Consider the following 25,062-nt stretch of genomic DNA (forward strand, 5'->3'; position numbering starts at 1 on the left):
TTATGGGGTGCAACCTACACACTAGAAGGGTGGAGAAAGAATTGAAGTTTGTCCATAACATTGTTAAAATTATCCTATCTAAGTTCTAGAAACAAGACAATTTTATTTGCAACTTGGGCATTTGTTAAGTCCTCATTGTTAGGAAGGGTAATACCTTTCATTGGAGGGCCAAAATCCCTTGCTCTAAGAATGTAGAACAGGGCATCAACTATGATGTCCCCTTCCAATTGACAGCTCTCAGTAATTGAGATTAGCTTATCATGTGACCCTCGTAGGCTAATATGGTGGATAGAGGGTTTTTTTGGAAATTGACACTTTATGATGGGCCATAATTTCATATTATAATATTATAATAAAGTGCAAATATAAGAATATGTTTTATCCCACATTGGAGAGAAAAGTAAGTGATCTCGCACAAGGAAAGAATAAAGGGCATGAGAGGTTCTTTTCTTATCATCTGATTATTGTCATTTGCATTTGATGAGTTTTGTGGAGCCAAGGGTTTCAACATTTGCCACTAGAGAACAGAGTTCTTTTGTGTGCCTCCATTTGAGCTAGTGAAATACCTAGTGAATTTGGTATTGGGAGGACATCATACAGGTGTTCTATTCGAGCATATTGGTGAAAGATTCTCCAAGGGGTCACAGCTATTGGAGAAGACAAATTAGTCTTTTCATTGTGTCAAATTTGTGGCCTAGGGCCTGATTGTTGAGTACAATTGAAGGAATAAGTCGGATATGGCTACAGTAATTTGCTGCAGTGCCGCTGTTGCTATGATGACTCACTATAGTAAAATCCAGATTTCTTGAGCGATTTCCAGGTTCCTATCCTTTTACATTTTGCATTGCATTCAGGTTAGATCTGAATATCTTAGGGCATTTGTAGGGATTTAGAAATCAGTTGTGGAAGTTTTGTAATCTGATTTATATCAAAATCTTATATCAAAAAGTTGTCAGAAGGTATTAGATTATCATTGAACATCATAGAAAGCATTGCCCTAATGTCTTATTGTTACAGATGCATATTTTTCTCATTTGTAACCAGTGTTATATGTTTCATAAAAATACAAAAATATTTGCATCTACATTGTTAGATGTTTTGGAGTTCTTTGCAAGCTATTTATTAAAGTTTGGCATTTAGAAAACAATAAGCATATTTATTAAAGTTTGGCATTTAGAAAACAATCAGAATTTAGATTTGCAATATATCGCTTGTGTGCAAAGTGTTTGACGAAATTCTTAGGTTAAGAAATTAGAGAATTAAAATCAGAATTGCAAGGGATATTACATTGGTATCAGAGCTAAATTCTGCCATCTTGAGGGTTTAGCAATTGCATGTAGCCGTTTGAGGTTGGTTCACCATGGGTGACAGGCAAGAGGGTAGCCCACCAAGAGACAATAGGATTGAGGATGAGGAAATAAGAGAATTTTTCAAAGCAATGGTTACGTGACGGGAGCAAATGGCTCAGGTTTTACAGGCACTCACCACCATGGTTGAGCACATGAACCCACATAATAGACAAAATTGGGAGCAAGGGGATAACATGAGTGTAGTGGGGTCTCCTAGAGCTCATAGGATGCACTGCAGGACAACAGGCAAGCCTACTCATCTTACCTTAATGAGAAATGAGCCTGAGTTAGCACCTACAAAAGAAGCACGAGAGGAGACGTCCGTAGATATCCTCATGGATGCGACCAAGGAATGAGATTTATTAGCTTCACAGGTGCGAGGGAGGATGACATTTGAGCGGTTTGTTAACTTGAGGAGAGAGTATTACAAGGCAGCAAGACAAGATAGGAGACCTTGTGGTGAGGATAATGAATTAAAGCATGCTACAGGGAAGCTTTCCTTGACTACATTTGATGGTAGTAACATAATGACAATGCAAGCATGGATTCACAAGCTTGATACCTTCTTAGCACTGAGACCTATGACAGAAGTGGAGGCAATAAAATATGCCACACTAAATTTAGAGGGAGTTGCACATGATTGGTGGTACCATGGGATGGTTACCCTTTAACATAACTAGATGACTTCATATCAGGACTTTGTGGACATGTTGGTAGAGAGGTTTGATAAGAAGGATCCAAAAGTCTACTTTAGGGAGTTGGCACAGTTGAGATAGACATGCGAATTGGAGTATTTCATTAGTGACATTCAGAGGCTACCCGTTATGGTGCCAGATATCTCAAATAGGAAATTTGTTGTTTTGTTAATTGAAGGATTATCCAAACCACTAAAGGGTTGGGTAAAAAGCTTTTGATCCATTTAGTTTGCAAGAAGCAATTAAGCAGGCTAGAAGTATGCAACAAACAACCCCAGTAAATAATTTTCAGTCAAAGGGTGCATCATCTAGCAAAGACAACAAACCATTCTTCAAGAAACCTGAAAGGAATGAAACGAAGGCTGAAAATAAAGATAAATCATTTGCTCCCTTGGATAGAGAGACATTGAATGATTTAAGGAAGAAAAAACTCTCTTTTTATTGCAAAGAACGCTATGACATGAACCATGACTGCCCTTTGAGGCCAAAGGGGAAAACCAACAGGGTTATGTGGGCTTATTATGAGGATTCTGATTCTGAAAATTCGGACCAGCAATCTGAAATGAGGAATCAATTGAAGAAAAGGAAGGTAGAGATGATGAGAAGTTGAACAAAATTTCTATAGTTTATGAGAAGACTGAGGGTAGACTTAAGGAGGCCCGTCTCACAAGTGTACAACAAGAAGGACCATTCCAGATGAGAGGGGTATTGGCTAGTCAGCCAGTTATCACTTTGCTTGATACAGGTGGTACTCACAATTTTATTAATCCCAAGTTGATTAAAAGGTGTGGGATATAGACAAAGTAGTTTGAGGGCTTGAGAGTGAGGGTAGCTGATGGCTACATCCTCAAATGTGATAGGAAAATTATAGGTCTGCCCCTAAAAATCAACAACTTTGATTTCAAAGCAGATTTTTATGTTGTTAACATGGGTGATATAGATTTGGTTTTGGGTATGACTTGGTTACATGATATTGGGGAGTTCACTCTCAATTTGAGAGATATGGAGATGAAGTTTCAGTTATGGGAAGACCCATATACTTAAGGCCATTCGTGATAGTGGGTTTAGGATGATGTCTTGTAGATGCATGAAGAGCTGGTTGAGACATGACCAGGCTGAGTTGGCAGCCCGTTGCACTTTAACGCCATCACAGAGGCAACAAAAATCAGAATATCACCCAGACATACATGAACTAAGAATCAAGCACTACAAGGTTTTTAGTGACATACCACTAGGTAGATCTCCAAATAGAGGTATTGAGCACATTATTGAGTTAAAGGAGGGTGCTAAATCCATCATGATCACACCCTACAGGCATCCAAAGAGATTGAGGGATGAGATTGAGAAAACCATCAAGGAACTACTTGCTATGGGGCATATTAGACCAAGTAAGTCTCCTTTCGCTTCTTCTGTGGTTTGGTGAAGAAGGATGGTACTCTTAGGATGTGCATAGATTACAGGGTCCTGAACAAGAAGACTATAAAAACCCCATCCCACGGATTCATGAGTTATTAGATGAGCTACATGGAGCATGTTTCTTCTCCACAATTGATTTGAGATCAGACTATCATCAGATTCGAGTTAGAGAGCAGGATATAGAGAAGACGTCATTCAAGTGTCATCGTGGCCATTTTGATTTTGTTGTTATGCCGTTTGGGCTAACTATTGCTCCAGTTTCTTTTCAGTCCACAATGAATAGGATCTTTCAGCCTCAGTTGAGGAAATTCGTGTTAGTCTTCTTTGATGACATCCTGGTGTATAGTAGGACATGGGATGAGCATGTGCGACACTTAGACACTGTGTTGAGCATTTTGAGCAGGGAGTCCTTGTATGCAAAGGAGTCCAAATGTGATTTGAGATTATTAGAGTTATTATATCTGGGTCATATTATTAGTGCTTAGGGAGTACGCATGGATCTTGAAAAGATTCGTGCTATTATTGAGTGGCCTACTCCAGTGAACCTGACATAGTTGAGAGGATTTTTGGGGTTGTGTGGTTTCTACAGGAGGTTTGTTAGTGGATATTCTAGGCATGCAACACTTTTGACGGACTTGATGAGAAATGGGGCTTTCTTATGGACTCTTGAGGCACAGGAGTGTTTTGATAAATTCAAGGAGTTGATGACTTCTTGTCCAGTGCTAGCATTACTAGATTTTAGCAAACCTTTTGAGTTGCATTGTGATGCATCTGGTGAAGGTGTTGGAGTAGTGCTTATGTAGGACAAGCACCCAATTGCTTATGAGAGTAGGAAGCTCAAGGGGCCTGAGAAGAGCTTCAACATTTATGATAAGGAAATATTGGCCATAATGCATGCTTTGGCCAAATTCAGGTAGTATATAGTGAGTAACAAATTCAACATAAAAACCGACCATAATAGCCTGAAACATTTCCTGGGGTAGCAACATTTTAATGACAGGCAACAAAAATGGGTAAGTAAATTATAGGCATATGACTTTGATATTACCTATTTCAAAGGGACAGAATGTAGTAGCAAATGCCTTGTCACGAAGACCCCACTTGAGCTTGATGACAAATATTTTAGAGGATTGGAGACATTTGATCCTTGTAGAGTATGAAAAGGATACATGGGCATTAGGATTTATGGATGGATCGATCTTGAATAGTGATTTCACCCTTGTGAATGAGCTCATCATTTACAAAGGGCGCATTTATTTGGTGCCAGGGTTAGAGGTGAGGAGGATGGTGTTGAGAGTTCATCACGACTCACCTATGACGGGACATCCAAGTTTTTACAAAACCTATCGACAGATTCGTGAATGTTTTTCTTGGAAAGGGCTCAAAGATGTGGTGTTGCAGTATGTTAGAGAGTGCCCTACTTGCCAGCAAGATAAATAGGAGCACTCTTACCCAGTCGGTGTACTTAAGCCATTTCCGATTCCTGACAGGAAGTGGGAGGGTTTGTCCATGGGCTTTATTACAAGACTACCAAGAGCCTAGTACAGAGATTGTATATATGTTGTTGTTGATTGGCTTACAAAGTTTGCACTTCTTCTTGATTACTGCCACATACACTGCTACGTAGGTGGTAGATTTATTCTTCAAAGAGGTATTCAGGTTGCATGGCTTACCTTAGAGCATTGTCAGCGACAGGGACAACAGGTTTATGAGTCACTTCTAGTAGGAGTTGTTCAGATTGTGCAGGACAGAGCTCACTCCGAGTACTAGCTACCACCCCCAGACAAATGGTCAAACAGAGATAATGAACAAATGGGTGAAGGGATACCTTAGGAACTACATAGCAAGGCAACAAAAGGCTTGGGTTAAGTGGATATATTTATGTGAGTATTGTTATAATTCCACTTATCACATGTCTATCCAGATACCGCCATTCATGGCATCATATGGATATGAGGCACCCACTTTCATAGATTTGTTGTTATCAACTAGTAGAGTGCCCAGTGCTGGAGACTTATTACAGGAGAGCCAGGACATTGTAAAAGCTCTTAAGGAGAATATCACTAACGCACAGAATTAGTAGAAGCAGTATTCTGATTAGAAGAGGATTGAGCGAACTTTTGAGGTAGGTGATATGGTATATCTGATGCTGCAACCTTACCGCCAGTCCACTCTCAAAAAGAGTGGTGTCGAGAAACTTAAGCCACGTTATTATGGACCTTTAAGGTGATTAGGAGAGTTGGAGAGGTCGCTTACAAGTTGGATTTGCCGACAGAGAGTAGAGTCTGTAATGTTTTTCATGTGTCATGTCTCAAAAAGGTGTTAGGACATCATGTGATACCGTCAATAGTGTTGCCTGACTTAGATGATGAGGGAAAGTTGATTAAGTACCCGAGTCTATCTTGGAGTATAGAGAGAGAAAGCTTCGTAGGAGGACCATTAGGGAATATTTAGTGAAGTGGAGAGATTTTCTAGTGGAGGATGCCACTTTGGAGTGTGAGGAGATTTTGCAGTATCTAGAATTGAGATTGCTTGACGACAAGCAATTTCAGGAGGGGTAGACTGTGATATCCCTTTCCAGTTGACATCTTTGAGTAATTGAGATTAGCCTATTATGTGACCCTTGTAGGCTAAAATGGTGGTTAGATGTTTTTCTTGGGGATTAACACTTTATGATGGGGCATAATTTCATATTATAATATTATAATAAAGTGCAAATATAAGAATATGTTTTATCCCACATTGGGGAGAAAAGTAAGTGAGCTCCCACAAGGAAAGAATAAAGGGCATGAGAGGTTCTTTTCTTATCATCCGATTATTGTCATTTGCATTTGATGAGTTTTGTGGAGCCAAGGGTTTCAACATTTGCCACTGGAGAACGGAGTTATTTTGTGTGCCTCCATTTGAGCTGGTGAAATACCCAGTGAATTTGGTATTGGGAGGACATCATATAAGTGTTATATTCGAGCATATTGGTGAAAGATCCTTCAAGGGGTTGCAGCTATTGGAGAAGGCAAATCAGTCCACAATGTGGCCTAGGGCCTGATTGTGGAGTGCAATTGAAGGAATAAGTTAGATATGGCTACAGTGTTGCCGTTGCTACGGTGACTCGCTACATTAAAATCCATATTTCTTGATCGGTTTCTAGGTTCCTATTCGTTTACATTTTGCATTGCATTGAAGTTGGATCTGAATATCTTAGGGCATTTGTAGGGACTTAGAAATCAGTTGTGGAAGTTTTGTAATCTGATTCATATCAAAAAATTGTCAGAAGGGATTAGAATATCATTGAACATCATAGAAAGCATTGCCCTAATGTCTAATTGTTACAGATGCATATTTTTCTCATTTGTAACCAATGTTATATGTTTCATAAAAATACAAAAACATTTGCATATTCATTGTTAGATGTTTTGGAGTTCTTTGCAGGCATATTTATTAAAGTTTGGCATTTAGAAAACAATCAGAAATTAGATCTGCAATATATCCCTTGTGTTGAAAGTGTTTGACAAAATTCTCAGGTTAAGAAATCAGAAAATTAGAATCAGAATTGCAAGGGATATTACATCAACAATAATGACAAATAGTGCCGAAGCAATTAGACAACCCTGCTTGATAGACCTCTTAAGGGGAATAGGTTCAGAGAGTTCACCATTCACCTCAATCACAGTGGATGAGCTTTTAAAAAGAATTTTGATATATTTACTAATGTATGCAAGAGTACCAAATTCTTGTGACATGCCAAGGATGAATGGCCATTCAATCCTATCATAAGCCTTTTCAAAGTCCAACAATATTATGGCAACATTATGCCCATCAGCCCTAGCCCAATGCATAACCTTCCAACTGGTAATCAACTTTTCCAAGAATATCTACCTTGAATGAACCCTATTTGAGTAACAGGAAATTAAGTGATTCAACATATTTGCAATTCTCCTAGCCAAGACCTTTGGAATGATTGTATATTATCATTCAAGAGAGTAATGGGTCTCCAACTCTAATGGGTCTCCAACTCTTGACTAGAGTCTTGTTTCCACCTTTCAGCAGCAATTTACAGATCCCCCTATTGATGTTAGCACCCAAGGGGCGTTACTCAAACACATCTTTATAAAGAGATAATAGTTCAATACCAATCCAACCAAGATTTTGTTTGTAGACTTTGCTAGCTCAACTAGCGTAGAAACAAGTTACTTTTCATTCCATAGAAGGGAAATGTGGAGATACAAAAATATGTGGTACAGTGTCTACACTATTTTTACAAGACTACATTGTTTGTCGACAAATTCATTAACAATGCTACCTTGAAGGTTCTTAGAAGGGAGACAAGCTTCTGTTTGATTACTGCAAGCTCATGTGCATTTCCTCTGACTTCTTAGTTTGTGCAAATTACAACTCATTGCAGATACTCGGAGTATTATTGCTTAATTTGTGAAGTTGGCGTATTACCAGTGTTGCATTGTTCTTATGGCAACGTATATCATAGGAAGAGAACTAGAGGGTAACTTGCCTGTTGTCGACATCAAAGAGAGGACCTAATGGCCAACATTTCCTAAACACGATGGAAGGGAAGTGTCACTTTACTAAAAAACTATGGGTAGGTGGTTGCTAAGTTGTCGTGAGTGCTAGAGAAGTATAGTTAGGAGCTGATTTGATACAAAAGTTTCCGCATTGACCTTAGACAACATCCAAAAGACACATTGATTGGTTGGGCATTACACTAGCATGTGTAGCACCATGGTTCATTGACCAACACTCTGTGATGCCGAACTGGCTTCAATCAACAGTCTAAAATTTTGGCTTGCATTTGACAATTTGTGTCTTTCCATAGTGTTTGAATCTTCTAATTTAATTGTTATCTGAAGAAATATTTATATGCATTACATTGCAAAACTGAAACCAAATATTGAAAAAAAATCATCGCTGCAAACTAAAACATGAAATCTTAGTAAACTTCCTATAGGCAAACTTCTGTCAAGAAAATTCCTAATTGGACAAGAGTATCAAACAATTTTCTAGTTGTAAAGGGGTGGGTATTCAGAGTTCCCAAAGGAAAAAATTGGTCGCGGATGGTTCCGTATTTAAACTTCAAGACATCGAATATTGCATTGGAAAGGGTAGGAAACTTTGGATCAGAATTGAGTTTCATTGTTGTATTTGATATAGTGATAGTGCGGAATATTTTTTAGTGGAAACATGGAAAGTCTTCAATATATCAAATTTGTTGGTTACAAAACAAATTGAATACGATGGAAAACTGAACCACAAGGTATTCTCCAAAGAATTTAATGAGACTTTTAATGGAAAACGACTTAGGGACTTGCAAAAAGAAAAGGAAGTTGGAAATGAGCTCTATTTAATTGGATTGCAATTTGTTTCCTTGAAATCTTTGGACAATATACTTCCGAGTTGAAAGAGTTGGATACATATCTATCCAAAGTGGACCAAACCGATTGGAGGTTGTTGAATTGGGCTTTGCAACCTTTAATGGTTGCTGTAGTCCAACACAGATTAATAGGGCACCTGTGTGAAAATGTGAGGTTAATAGTTGCTTCTTGCCTTAGCTTAATTAGTCGAATAAAATCCCCAGGCTCCACAATTGATAGTGGATAGCTTATGTGGATTACAATATAACAAAAACTCTACCTTTGGTAAGAGGGCTAAGACATTGGAAATTATGGCAAAAGTGTGATTTTTCATTATCACGTTAGATCTTGGGTGTGAAAAGATGATGCCACTATTGTTTCAGTGTTTCTTAAGAGAATTCAGGAGACATCATCCAGACATTGTGTGAACTTGCATAAAAACAATCATGCCATTAATATTAGATGAGGATGATGACATATGCAAGCTACTACAATCAAATTTGCTAGCTATATGGAGAAGGGCTAACAAAATCTCACCCATGGCTTATGAGGTTGTGGAGGAATTGATTAACATAAGCTTGACAAGTTCAAGGGATTTATGATTGAGCATGAGTTAAGATCAGCAGGTGTTCGAGTTGCAGGATCTTTGAATTTGAGGAGGAATGAAATGAGGAAAGAACAACTTCATTTTAATTGCAAGTGTGCTTGGTCTGTTAGTCACTTTTGTGAGAATAGCAAGGAAGAAGAGTCATCTCAAGAAGTTTAGATCAACATTGAGGAGGTTGAGAACTCTATAGTCCAGGTGCAATACAATGAAACCCATGAGATTGGACTAGCTATGGATGATAGTAAGGATTATACTAGCATCTTATTTTCTGACTTGGAAGTGGTTATTGACAAGCCTTTTCATGAGAATTTCAATCTATAAGATATTTGTAAAGATGAAAATGAATCTTTTGATGAGCATGAAGTATTTGAAAACCATAATGTCAATTGATGAGACAATATATTTTGAGATGAAAAACAATTCTGAAAATGATGTAGTTGAAAGTGGAAATTCTTCCAACCTAGGGGATGGCCAATCTAGTATGTTAAAACTTAATATACTTAAGGTCCAAGATTATTGAGAAGGGGTGTGAATCAGTAATCTATCATATTCAAAACTTTCACCAACTTATCAAATAAACATCATTTAAAATTGATCTTAAAAATTAACCATTCATCACATGCAGGCGATGTAAACTTGTGTAGCCATCGATAAGATAGCTAATAAAACATCCACACAAGTAACACAAAGACATCTAGATTTTTTACGTGGAAATGCTTGATTAGAGGGAAAAGCCACAATGGGAATTAGTACCCACAAGTATTTTGCACTCTTCGAAAATTTGGCCGGTAAGAGCTTAGTTCTATTATGAGCTTACAATAATGCCTGGTAGGAGTCACCCGAATAACGGGTTTGCCTCTAGCCCTTTTAGGAGCTTTACCTCGTTAAGAGTGACCTTGTTGGAGGAATTCTAACTCAAGCTAATGAGCCACCGGCTTAAGGGAATCATACTTCAAACTTGTTAAGATCCTACTCACCCTAGTAAGAGTGACCTGGTTAAAGGATTTACACTTGAGAACCTATTAGGATTCAACAAAGTAAGTGATATGGGAAATCTACCGATTTGACTACAAACACCTTTCATGATCATCACACTTACAACTGCAACATTCTCTCGTATAAATACACATCTAAATCTCTAGGGCGACCACCGCCTTAACCAAAACATGTTACACTTGAATTTCACCTTAAGCCTACCAAAATGGCTTACTAAACCCTAATCTATCCTTTACTAGATCCACATGATCACCATTTGAACTGCACATCAATTCAACAAAGAACATTTAGCCTTATGTACTTTTTCCAATGAATATGCCTAACTTCGAGAAATTCGATCACAATGACTAATGTATGATCAATTCAACATAACCCAGTAGTGCCACATCATTGCCACATCATCATTTAACTTTACATCTCGAAAGATCCACTGGAGTCGGCTCAAATCTTACCAGTTGAGGATCAAATATAAACTGTTGCAAGTATTCTTGCATTTTCTCCTTAACATCCTTCAGCAGATCCAAAACATGTCTTCCTGTAAGCAAAATCATGCACAACTATAGCAGTGATCACATAACTGAGTATAGATCATAATCCTGAATTACAACATCTGGATCATTACAAATTTGATAAATCAATCAAATCATTCACTATCTGTCACAAATTGTTTAGATCGGTTGCTTTGTCACATTTCAATCAATCATAACTTTCTCCACACTTGTGTGTTGTACATGAAATTGCAAATATAACATCTAGAGACATCTTTGAATCTCCCATAACAATCACGCACTTTAACTCATCACACAAATCAGCTGCACACATGATTTCTACATAGTCTAGAATAATGCTCCCCAGTAAACAGTTAATAGACAACCTTCAAGTTGACATCAATGACAACACAATAACTGATCAATTGACCATCAAACATGTTCTATAGCATCTCTACAATACAATTTGCATCAGTTATGCCAACATGGTATTCAAGAACTTGAGCAAGATGAAGTTAATATAGAGTCTAATTTTAAGGGACAATCACAAATTCTTTGTTAGGATGAAGAATTTGGAGCGTATGATTTGGAGGACAAGCTGAAATTATGAGATGATATGGTCATTGCAGCCTTAGTGCATTTTGAAAACACCCATAAAAATATTGAAGAAACCTTTTGGGTAGTTCAAATTGAGGAAAAGAATAAAGGGATTGTGAGTGGAATCAATAGCACATACCTTCACACTATTGAAAAGGTGGTAGGAAGAATGAAATCAGATTACTTGAAGCTGTTCCAAGATAGCAATATGGCCATTAAACATGCAAAAGATAAAGAGGAGGCAAATGAGCTATGCATACAATTGAGTATGGCACATTATGTATTGTACGAGGCTGAAAATCAGATTCCTATGGAAGCCACTTACAAGGAAGATGATCTTGATTTAAAAACCTAGGAGGTTATACAAATGGTAGAGGGAATCAACACCATTGGTGAAGATGAAAGTTAGCAAACCATTCCCACCTCTCCCTATTCAAATGAGGCATATTATGCTAATAGCAAATAAAAGGACCAACAAGAAGTTAGATTCAAAAATTTTGATTTTTATAACAGCTATATGGCTTCACGTTATCATGAGGTACCGATGTCTCCGCATAAGGTTGAGGATGAATCAAGTGATACCAATTCTGAAATTTTATGTGGTGATGATCATTTCCCTGGTGAAGGTGATGATTTAGTTGATTACACTTGTGGTGAATCAGAATTTCAAGAGTTGTCCCCAATATGTAATGAAGGTTTCTATGTTTCCTCTTGAGACTTGTGACTAAGTTTCTATGATATGGCAGCTATTTATTTACTAGTTGGTGATTCTATCTTCATGCCTTCTCCGATTATCAGTGGCTGCTGTGCTTGGTTTACTGTTATATTTTCAAAATTTCCATGGTCTACAAGGAGTATTGAGTTGTATGTAGAGCTGCGGAGTCATCTTAACTCAAGGGAAATCCCATATGAGATGTTTATCTTTCCAATTCAGTGATACAGTGATGACATTGTTGACATTCTTGTTGCTGATCTGGGTTATGGTAGCAACATTTGGAGATTTGAGGAGTTGTTTTTCATGCATATGGGGGGTGTGCTTGGCATCTACTTGTTCAGTTGGCTGATTCAGGAGGTTGGCAGATCATCAGCCATCTTTTACTACTCCTAAGATTGCGTCGACAGGCTGATTTAGGATCCACAAGTTGATAGGATGAGTGCCTTGCATTTTGTGGATAATGTTGGGTTACTTAACTGTTTGAGGCATGGAGCAGTTTGGTTTAGAGTTGTGCAGCAAACAAAAGCAATAATGTCTCCTAGGCTGATTTGGGATTGAGGGATCTTATTGATGGACGAGTTGCATTTGCACTTTTGGTTCCACAACATGATACGTACTGATTACATAGTTACCCGTATGAAGTATAGAGCGGCTTGCAGATGGATATGGGATCTTGGTATTGGTTCACAGATTCCTGATTGCTTGAGAGAAAGCAATATTAAGGAGGGAGGATTGTAACGTCCCTTTTTGGGACATTAATGAATTTAAGCCAATGCATAAAATATTTTTGAAGTGACTTAATTGGAGCTTAATGTAGATTATTTAAAGACATTTTAATATTAAAAGGAGATCAAAAGTTGACAAAAGAGAAAGAAGGCAAACAACAAAAGGGGGAATGCAAAGAGTCCTTAGGTCAATCTTAAAGAAGGGAGAGGAGCTCATTTGCAACTAGGCTTGGATATTGGGGTTGATTTCAGATTTCTCTTTGAGAAATGTGGAAGCTTGCAACTTTTAATTACAAAACGTAAGAATGGAACCCTTTAGGATTGTTGGGTGGATTGGACGCAAATTCAATTCATCTATGTGGTGAATTCACATCAGAGTTCACATCTATCAAAAGTGCATTTTATAGTTTCCTTCCAATCTAACTGTTAGCACTGTATTTTAAGATTGGTTTTAATCATGTAATTGTATTGCTGATTTTTTAACACAATAACAAAATCTGAGGATTTCATATGTGAGTATTTTCTGGATTTTATTGCATAAATTTTCTATTACATTTCTGAAAATTATCTGTGAAGAAATTGAGGAAAAATATTGAGTGGGATATTACAGCAAATATACTGCTCTCTTATGACCTTGGTGATTGAGTGAGGCAAGTGACACTGGGCAAAGTGATTAGCTGTAACTTGTGATGTGCATGAGATGTGGATGATCAAATGCATAATGTTACTAGGTGACAAAAGGTAGTCCTTGATTTGATCAAATGCTCGTTGGCATTTTTTACATAAAATCATAGCACCTAGTAGTTGGGCTTACACTTTTGAGTTGAGGTAAACATGTGACAAATTATTGAACAATTTAGGCCTTGAAGTCTCACTTCTAGATTGCTTAAGATTGGAAAGTTGATCAAGGGCTTTTCTTATGTGCAAGACATTTTTATAGTTTGAGGATGGGTGACAATAAACTTGATCGGGGATATCTTGTCTTGGACAATGTAGCCTAGGACCTTCCCTACCAAATATTCACTTTTTATGATTTAGATTGTCATGAAACGATCCTTTTTAGTATAGTGGTGATCTCCATGCTTTGACTTGACCGAGAGACAAGACTGTGAATATAGTCTTCTATTGCGCCTCAATGATGCTTGCTCCAAAATGAATGTCATAACAGGATAGTAAGATTTCACTAGAAATTATTTTCTATTATGGTTTCAAATTCGATACAAGTTGAAAAGCCAATTATCCATGAAAGACATGAACATATCTATATTGATGAACTCGAAGTTGTAAACTCTTGAAAGAGGAAAATATCTTGCTTTTCTTCTTTTGATTACTTAATGAAGGTACGGCTCTGATACCACTGACGAAGGTACGCTCTGATACCACTGACAAAGGGCCACACCACCCTTACCAACTCATGACAAAGAATGCAACAAGATCTCTCAAGATCCAATCCAAACCCAAGCTAGTCCAAATCCACACTCTGGTAGAAACCTCTGAGATCTCAACTTGTGCTCGCAAGCCACCAAACAACCTCCTTGTTTCTAAACCGCAGTCACTAGCTCTTCTCACAAACTTAATCCAAGATCCAAGTGTAAACTGCCTTACATTCGGCGCTCTGTCTACACTCACAACTCCACCATAATCTTGCTGTAAACTGCCTCACATTCGGCGCTCTGTCCACAGACTCAGGAAAACTCACTCTTCACTTTCTCTTCTCTTTGACACTTTGAAGCCTTCCAAGCTTTCCAAGATTCACCTTCCACAACTTTCACCTTTCCAAGCTTTCCTTCCAAAGCTTTCACATTTCCAAGTTTCTCCTTCTCAAGCTTCCACTTCTCAAGCTTCTCCTTGAGCTTCCACTTCTCAAGCTACTCCTTGAGCTTCTACTCCTCAAGCTTCTCCTTGAGCTTGATTTAGAAATGCTCATATGCCTTGCTTAAATAGGCACTTACCACCCCATGCATGACTTATCCACAACCTTCTAGAATTCCTCCACAACTTTCTACAATATTCATAACTTTCTAGAATTCTACCCACACACCTTGATAAATGAAATGACAACCATTTATTTTTTAATTTTTTCTATTATGCCACCTATGCACCTCGAAAATAGAAATCCCCTTTTCCTTTCTTTTCTCCTTTTTCCATTTATTTTATTTTTTATTATTTCTTCTCTAATTTTCGTCACTTTCTCTCTCCTCCAGTTTTTTTTTTTTTTTCCAATTTTTTTTTTTGCCAATAATTTTTCCATGCAAGATGCTCCTGCATCATTACTTTACTTGCAAACTCTTTGAACAATTCTTTAAATGGAGAATTTCAAATGAAGAAAAATGTTTACCCTCATGCGGTAATAGAGATTAATTGCATATAGGAAGTAAAGTATTTAATTTAGAATGTAAAGAGAACACAATAGTATTAATTCATTGATTGGTTACCATACACAAATGTATTCCGTACAACCATGTCTGATCAAAAGGAATAATGCATACATAGAGTGTTTGAGGCAATGTGAGGCGAACCGTCGCATTCGTGTAACTCCCTCGGGTAGACCAACTATTTAACTATCCATTTTCCCGACAACATCAAAAGAAAAAGTTGTCTCTTGATGGCTTACAAAATTGGAGACAACTACTAAGTACATCAAAAACATAAACTAAGAGGGAGGAGGGTGCGTCCTTGAAGTGTCTAGTATCCTCTACAGCTCATATACTTGGTCCATGTGAATGCATAAATCTCTTTGTGTCCTCGAATTGATGTCCACAACTTCCTTCAGCAAAAGTGTTGCCTCCATACCCTGTGTTTCCTTCTATGCATGGGCTGACCTACTTGCTGTCACTTCGGCTTTGGCCTCCTCTAACTCTTTTTCGACCCTTTCCTTATCTTGTAAGAGCTCTGCTCGCTTTGCTGCCCAATCCGTTTGCTGCGTAGCCAACTTATTGGCTAACTCCTCTTAAGACTTTGCCTCTACCTCTATAGACATCTTAGCCGCCACTCTATTGGCCTCTGTACGATGCTGAGCATAGTAGGCGCTTTTATATGCCGCTACTACCTTGTGGGCAAGCCTTTCCATAGTGTTGCTGCTCGGTCCCAACTCTGGTTTGGTGGCCCAATCTGTAATCATTTCGGGTGTCTCAATTGCTAGCCACTCTCTTGCCTCAAAGAAGGATCGAAAATGTTTAGGGCATCTCCTCTACATGTAGGCTAGAACTAGCTGTAATTCCTTCATTCTGGACATTGTGTTATGTCCAATTACCCGACCCATCTCCAAGATGCCCTCTAGAGTCTTAAGGTATGCCATTGTTCTCTCAGTATACGAACCATAGTCTATCTTGTCCTCTTTTGCTTGCTCAACCTCCATTCCTCCTGTTGTAGCTTTTTCCACCCCCGGTGCGACCTCATCACTTGGCGCATCCTCGGACTGTGGATCTTGTGGTGCTGCAATCACTGGTGTTCTAACCAAGACATCTTCCCTTCTTGGGGATTGAATGGAGGGCCCTACTTTTGCAGGGGTAATTCGGAACTGTTGCCGTAAAAACATGCTGGTGCAGTCCATCACCTAGACGTCCACTGCCTCTGGCAGTGCTATACGCATTGGTTCGGTCAATAAAGTGGAACCAATAGTTACCTCCAGCTTGACTTGGGGTTCCGATGATGTACTTCCTTCTATCTCTGGAATGTCAATAGTCTCACCCTCTGGATACATATCTGTTGCTCTTTTTGCTAGAACTATATCAACCACAACTGTGTCAGCTTGATCCTGAACAACTGGGGTTGTAGTACCTTCCTGAGGTACTAGTTGACTCTTCTTCTCAGGGACTTTCACCGAGGATGTTACTTCTATAATTTCCGTCCTCATCTCTATCTCCCCTATCTCTGTAGGAACTATTTGTGTCATCACCGGTGCTTCAGTCTAGGGAACTAAGGAAACCCTTGCAGTCGTCACTAATGGTGGTGTCATATCAATTGGTGCTCTCATATGGCGAAATGGTAAAATAGAAGGCATGGTAGTGGTAGGTACTAAGTGTACCAAAGCCTAGTAGCATAGAAGGTGTGAAAAATGGTCAAGGTGTCGACACTGCCTTCGTCTCATCGTCCTCATCATCCGTCGAAGTGCTATCCCCCTATGAAGCACTCTCACTACTCTTTGTGGTATCCTCCCTTCTGTTGTCCTTGTCGCCATGAGTGTCCGACTCTTGTTTCAACCTCTTCTACCCAACCGTTGTTCTGCCGATATCCAAATGTCGCTAGTAAAATATTAGAGGCTACCTTGGTGCCAACTTTGATGCAGAGGAAAAGGTGATGGACCTTTTACACAAGATAAGTTATACAAATATGGCTTACGAACCCACTACCACTCAAAGTGCTCAAATGGCTTTAATAGGCTTAACTCATCCAAGGTTACTAAAAGTGCAAACCCATGATAGATTTGATGTATTTGGGGTATATAAAGATGTATTAAAGTGGGTTCAAGGTTTCTTGACCTATCTCTTGCTCACAATGGCAAAAAGACTCCAAACTGGCCTAATGAGGCCTAGAAATCAACAATTAGCCTTTTTTGTCCTCAAACACAAAACTTTTCCAAAACACAAAAAGAACTAAGACCATATTCAAACACCCTTTTGGCCATTCTATAACATACCTTAAGCTCAGGTATTGGTCTTTTGGACAAAATAAGAGTATTCATCCTGTACCCCTGCAAATACACTCAAAAGTTGGTGATTTTACAAACCAACTACCATTTAGAAATATCCCAAAGGTCTCAACTCTTGGGCAGTATCAAGAAATGTTTCAAAACCTCTAAATCTAAGAGGAATTAGACCCAAACCACATAGAACACCAAAAACTCCAATTTGGTTGCTTCAAACCCTTGAATTGAGGGTTTCTCCAATCTCACCTTTCCAAACCTTTCCAAGATCAATTGGTGATTGATTCACCATTAAATCCACCATATAAATCTATTCCAATCATAAAAAGACCATGTTATTCAGTCCAAACTCCTGCTGCTACACTTCTGCCATCATTTTCAATGGGAAAATACCCTGCTACAGCCCTGTTATCACACTCTCAATCAATTTTCTGTAAGTACCAAGTTAGTTTCATATTATACAAGGTTAATCATCATCATTCCATGGATTCTAGGCCTTTGGGTCCATGGGATGGGTGTTAGTTACCAAACAGACTTCAAAACCAAGAACGAAACTTATAAAACTCAGTCTAATCTGCTGGAAGTAATAGTACAGTCATGTAAAATGACTCTCAAATCCTCTAAAACATATATCAATACTCTGAAATATCCCATTGAAACCTTCCACAACTATTCTATATCAGATCTCAAAGCCAAACAAGGAATATCAAAGCAAAACAATGAAAATGCTGATCCAAAACACGTGTTTCATTGATTCTTTGTGCTGTCCGTACACTCCAGGCTTCCTTGCTGTACAATGGAGTCTCAAAAACAAAAAAATGAGCAAAACTTAACTTCCCTAACCTCTTCCAACCGGTTTTAGAGAGTAATTAAGTGTTTAAACTACCAAAACTCCATTTCCCTCCTAAATGGCTACTAGCCATTATGTATTGAACATTTGAACTTTTAAACTATGAAAATGTACTAAAACTTATTACATTCAAACACTAAGATGTCTCCAACACTTAGAAGACCTATTTAAAACCTTACTAACCTCCTAGAACCTCCTAGACACATTGGGACACTAATGGTCCAAATTACATTCATTTAATCCTCTCAAGGATATTATTTCATTCAAAGCCATTTCATGGTATTTAAACCATTATAGGAGCCAATACATCATAGTAATATGATTTGCATCATTTTGGATCCCTTTGACCTCCTTAGACCTTTGATAGCCATTAGGTGTCTTCTATTTCTTCATAGTCTTCATTGTTTGCTTGTTGTTCCTATGTGCCCTTGCACCAAACTTGCGCTTTGGTGGTACCTCTAACATGTCGGCGGGAATTTGGTGGATTGTAGCTTCTAAGAACAACCCAATGGCATGGTGGGGCATATAGAAAGTATGATGCTGCAATGTCATGAACTCGTACATTCTATATGCCAACAGATTGATGCCCAATCATAAACCAATTTATTCAGGATACTATTCATAAAAAACTATTTGCGGCAAAGCAATGTCCAAGGCCCGACGTGCTCCAGTAAGTTGACTCTTCAGCACATCAAGGCTACAACATCATGACCCTTCTTTGATAAATTTGTGTCTCATTCCTCTGCTCCTTGTGCCCTTTACTATGGAGTCGAACTTGGTGGGGGTGAGTTCTTGAGCAACCATCTTGATCCAATGCTCTTTCCATTCCCGTGAGAGCTTGTGATTTTTTATTTCTACTTTGCATCCTCCTTGCCCTGGGATACCAAAAACCCTCGTGAAATTTATGGCTTTGAATCAAACGGTGATGGGATGCTTCCTATATTGAAATTAGTTTCTCTTGCTATGGTTGTCATATGCTTTAATCATCACTCGAAGGATATGCTCGAATAGATGAATAGAGAATACTGGCATCTGAATCGCCCAATGCACCTATGCACATTGCAATATCTGCTTTACCATGTCTGTGTCAGGTGTTTCTTGCCACCATTGTTGGCATTTGAACTTGTTAAGTCCCTCAATCTGAATTGCGAGGTGTGTAATGTCTTCTTTTTGAGGGTTTTGTTGAATCTTGGGATGAACTTTCTTCTTCTTGCTGCTGGAGGTTCCCTCTTGTGTATGGCTTGCAATCCATACTCTAGAAGGGAGAGTTTTTGTCTTCTTCTCCATACTTGAATCTTTCGCTTCGAGTTGGGCCTTCCACTTTCTTTTGCTGTTGACTACATAATAACCATTTCTTGTTTTGTTTTATGTGACAATGGTTAGGGCTGCCTAGTTGCGCGGCTCACTCCTGTCGTAGGTGTCTTCATTTGGTAGGAACACTCGTGGATGCAATATGTTCTACAAACTTAGAGTCTTTATTTGCTTAATCCTCTTTTCCTTGCCCCGTTATTCTCGGACTGCTTGTGATTCCTTAGCATTCCACGCACTTCTTCAATGTCTGTAGCCTTCTTTAATCTCTTCTACGACACTCAATATTTGTTCGCGGCTAGGTGTTGTGTACGACTTGTCTGTAAATATGTATATCCCTTGTGCCTTTGCTCAAGTTTTGCGTGGAAATCTTCTTTTCTTGTTTCCTGCGGTAGCTATGCCTTTTTTGTGGTTTGTCTTATGTTCCCACATGTCTCTATGCTTCTTGTTCCGTGGAGCCTTTGCGTGTCCTCGAGCTTGAGTTTTCCACAGCGTGTTTGACTGCCCCTTGCGTTCCTCAACGCGTCATTATCTATGTTCTTTGCTAGTAAGTGAATGGTATCCTACAGAAAGGTATTGTCTTCGTGCGAGGAGTCAATGTATTTCTCTCGATGTTTCTCCTTCGTGGATCTTCATTCTTCTTTTGCGAGAGTTTTATTGATTATTGCAATCTTCTTGTTTCGGAATTAGTTCTTTCCACAACTTTTGTATCTTTTTTGCAGGATGGTGCTTATGTCTTCTGCAAGTGTACTTGGATTGCTACAGTTTGTTTGGGTTGTGTCCGCAGAAACTATCCTTCCCCTTCCGTTGTCGTGTGCTCCACAGTGCTCCAACCCTGCTTGCGGGGTTTTCTTTTGGTCCGCAGTGTTTTGATTTCTTTGAGGTTTAGTGGTCGTTGTAGTATAGTGGTGAGTATTCCTGCCTGTCACGTGGGTGATCCGGGTTCGATCCCTAGAAATGACACCAAATGTTTACCCTCGTGGGGTAATAGAGATTAACTGCATACAAGAAGTACAGTATTTAACGTAGAATGTAAAGAGAACTCAATAGTATTATATTCATTGATTGGTTACCATACACAAATGTATTCTGTACAACCATGTCCGATCAAAAGGAATAATGCATAGATATAGTGTCCGAGGCGAATTGTCACATCCCTGTAACTCCCTCAAGTAGAATAATTGTCTAACTACCCATTTTCCTGACAACAATTGTTATATTCATCATCATCTTTGATTTATTTGACTTATTTTTATTCACAACTTTCCTCAGATGTTTGTGGCCTCATCTTCTTTAAAGAATAGGTGGTATATTTGTCTAACATAAAGTTTCTCGACCATCAATATCCCTATTGTAGTCTCAAAGACCTTGAGCAAAGTTTTTTGCTTCTTGTTGATATTCTTGCTTTCTTTTGCATTTCCTGATTATATGAACAACTGCCATTTGATATATAATTATGAAGAGTATTCCTTGCTTGATTATAGCATTCAAAAGTCTGGATAGGAATTTTGTCTTTCACTTAGGAGAAAATGGGTAACAAATGCATCTAATAATGATGTCTCATGGCTGATTCGTGGGCTACCGAAAATTAAATTCCAACTTATAAATATCACATGCCTATTGCATGTCAAACTATTCAGTAGTTGTTTTTAATTGGCATTTATGTAATTTTTTTGCTTTTGTAGATAAAGGAGTTGCATTATGCCAGTTTTGATTTTACCATAATTTCAGGGAAAAGTCGGCTGTTGGGCATTCCATAACTGCATGGGGAAATATTGCTGTTCGTCAGGTCTTGATAAAAGGAGCAACAGCCTTTGAATTGTCTGGTTAGTTAACTTTAACATTGTTCAACTGATCATTCTAGGCTCTTAGTACAATCTACTTACATTGTAGAGATTCTATTCATCATGCTCTGTTTTTGTGTTGCCATAATGATTGATAAATTTTGTTAGTTCAAATTTAAGAGTAAAAAGTGGATACGAGCCAATTTTAATTTTTTTACACTAAACTAGATAAGTTTTCTAATGGTATGGAGAATCTTCTTTTCAAGCTTTTCTGTTTTGTTTTCTATACATGGCTGCCATTTTCTGTCTTGTTTTAGATAAGATAAAGTTTTAGAGTTTCATCTTAATGTTGAATTGCCAAGGCATGTCATTTGGCCAAGTTTTTGGTTCCCCCCATAATGAGTATAGCTAATTGCACTAATGTTGTTTATTATGCATTTAAAAGGTCAGATGCCAATTCAAAGCAGTATTGGGCTTGAAACACGGATTTTGTTTTTTAATCATGTGTAGCATGTACTTGTGAATCTATTTTCTTTCAGTTTATGTGTGTGTTGTGATTAACAGTATCTTTGACTCACAATCTTACACAAAATAGGGAAATGTCTGTCTTAAAGGAAGCTGGTAATATTCCGTTACTACAGCCTTTTGCGCTCATTATTTCTGTCAACAGGTTTGTTTATTCATAGCCGCTTCAACGTACTCTGGGAGTTGCGCATCAGAGTTATGCAGGATGTTATATGGCGTGGCACTGACAGAAAACTATGAGATAGTGATGAATTGGAGGATCATTTCCATGCAAAAAATGTTTTTCTAAACCATGGATCTGTTTTCTTTTAATTACGTAAGCAGATCTAAGTTGGGCCATAAACTGATGGTGTGTGCCACTATTCAACAGAGTGTAATAAGAATCTGATAAATTTGCTAAAGCATACAACTAAAGCATGCCTAAAAACAGACTGCAAAATACCATGTAGTGGAAGATTACAAAGCATCGTTTTTCAGAGAAAAATAATAGTGTTACACCGGCACGGGGGTGCGGCAGTGCAGGGGGACATTGAGACGAGTTTCGGGTGCAGGAATAAAAAGGGCCTCAATTTGGGGACGAAAAAGGTGCAGTGGCGGGGGTGCAAGGGGAAGGGGGGTGGGGAGGTTGCATAGTATACATATATGACTGAAAATGCTAATTATAAAATGATACCTAAATATAACATACCAAATATAGTTGAATATAGAAAATTGAAATGTGATTCACGAACTATAGGTTGAAACTTGAAATTTGAAATTTTATAACCATTACCAATGACCATTGAACTTAGTAACATACTCATAGTAAAACTTTTAAACATAATAATGGTAATGATAAATGAAAAATATAAACCATACATAGTACAATGTAAGGACACCATTGACTATCAAATTACAAAGATGAAAGATTCAAAATTCATTGTTCAAATATGATGTATCATACAGATGCTTATGATAACAATCAGCCGAGTAGCATGAAACAATGAAATGAAATAATGTATCATAGCCATATCAAAGTGAGAACAATCAACAAATGTCAATAATGAGAATATAAGGGTGGGAGTACTTTAATCATCCCCTATACCAAAGTCCTCATCACTAGAACTACTGGACTTCTCATGGGTAAGATCCTGATCCTCCAAAGAAACACCAACTAGTTGTACATCTGCTTCTGTTTCATTGTCATTCTCATCAATCTAAGCCGGATCCTCTAGTTCTACATCCCATCTTGCTGTCAGGATCTCCTTGTACTTCTCTGCTCGCTTAGAGGTAAGTTTGTCCCTTTCAATAGAGTGGATGAAGCTATAGGTGGACCAATTCCTCTCTACAGCTAAGGAGCTAGAAACCTGAGATAACAAAGTTCAAAGTTACAACTTACAAACAAACGGTCATACAATTTGTGACAAATGACAAATGATAAATCAGTAAAGTAAGACTCTTAAAGTTAAGATTATAAAAGGGTGGAACTACAAACCTGAGAAAGCAATCGAATGGCTTGTGGGGTGATCTTTGACTTTTGTGATCCATGACATTTCCACCACCAAATAGGGTTTTTTTTGTGCCATAGTCTTGAGATCCACTTTTGCAATATCCGAGTATCCTACAAGTTACAAGTTTACAACATAATATTAAAATAAGTTATAACTTATAGTTACTATGTCGGAGGCATTCCCCTATATGAGATTGAGAAGCTCATATAAATCATCAACGATCCATAGTCAGTGGGAGGGAGTAGACGACCATTGCACAATCTTCAGCCATTGATTTATTTTTATGCTGAATATGTTGATTGATGTTTTAATATAGGTGCCTTGGTTTCAACGACCCTCCTTTTTTGTGGTGCCATCCCATCATTGCTCTCGCTGTATTTCACTCAATATAGTCTGAAAACTTTACTTTCCCAACCATTGTTTTACACGCCAACTACAACTCACCGTACTTAGAAGCCACTTGTGTACACGACTGTCCAATTAAATTAATCATTGCATAAAAGACCTCTATGTATGCGCTCAGGTAACATTTGCAGCATAGTCTGAAAGGGCATGTTTACTTTACTGTTTGATTCTGAGATTTGATTCAATTCTGTAGGGATTGGGAGGGGGAATCTTAAATCTCTTGTTTTAATTGGAGCCTTTTGTCTTACTATGTTTAAATTTTTAAGAAAATGATTTGACACCGAGCAATACTCAAATCGAAGGAGATGTTTATTAAAATAGTCCATGATTAACTTTTTCCTTAAAATTAAGATTATAATGGCCACTGCCTCAGCTTGACGAGCTAGCACAAGCTTCTTAGGTGCGAATTTGCTTCCGTTTGTAAAACAAATGAATTGATTCTGCAATTTTTGTTTATTTTTGTATGTTTGCTTTTTCTTCACTTGAATGTTGTTATTTGAAGTGTTGCTTGAAGTTTTGATTTAAATGCTCTCTAAGAATCGCCTGTTTTTCAATTTATTAACCTGCTTGACGTGCTGTTTGCAAATTGGCATTCAAATGAAATCAAATGCTGTTTCAAAAGTGCCTGCTCTATTTTACCTTTTTCCTATGTATACAGTTTTGAAATCAAATTTGTGACAGTGAAGTTTCGTTCGAAGTTCTAGATTTTTAGGTTTTTTTTAGAAAAACATTTTAGTTAATGCATTGAATCAATTAACTAAATTTTGAAGGAAGTTTACAGGAAATCTATTGCAGTTTGAGTGATGGTGTAGTGAGAGTGAAGTGGAGTTAACAAATTGTGTAATGGTTGATGAATAGTCAATCATAGTAATGCTGTAACAATCACAATCAATATGATAGTAGTTGTTTTCAAACCGTAATGACTTCAGCCGATAGAAATTTTACACCAAAAATCTGAATCTAAAACTATGGAATATATAAATATTACTATATTTCAATATTTTATAATGGAATTATTCTAATATTATCAAATTAAATATATTATACTAAATAGAAATTTACATATTATTTAATTTGTAGTATATAGTATTATATTTATCCTAT

The 25,062-nt window shown here is 37.9% G+C and overlaps 1 protein-coding gene across 5 annotated transcripts in view; it reads left to right on the forward strand.

Annotated features, from left to right (window-relative positions):
* The window catches only part of LOC149562978 (uncharacterized), a 174,222-nt gene that overhangs the window by 11,734 nt on the left and 137,426 nt on the right, over window positions 1-25,062 (forward strand). For all 5 annotated transcript variants that reach the window (XM_089826415.1, XM_089826414.1, XM_089826417.1 and 2 more), the window contains exon 2: window positions 21,486-21,580. In XM_089826415.1, coding sequence (XP_089682541.1) covers window positions 21,486-21,580 — 95 coding nt within the window. The remainder of the gene's footprint in view (window positions 1-21,485; window positions 21,581-25,062) is intronic.

Source organism: Cupressus sempervirens, chromosome 4 (assembly GCF_028749045.1).
Source record: "Cupressus sempervirens isolate cs-2001-9-10 chromosome 4, ASM2874904v1, whole genome shotgun sequence".
In the NCBI taxonomy this organism is placed as follows: domain Eukaryota; kingdom Viridiplantae; phylum Streptophyta; class Pinopsida; order Cupressales; family Cupressaceae; genus Cupressus; species Cupressus sempervirens.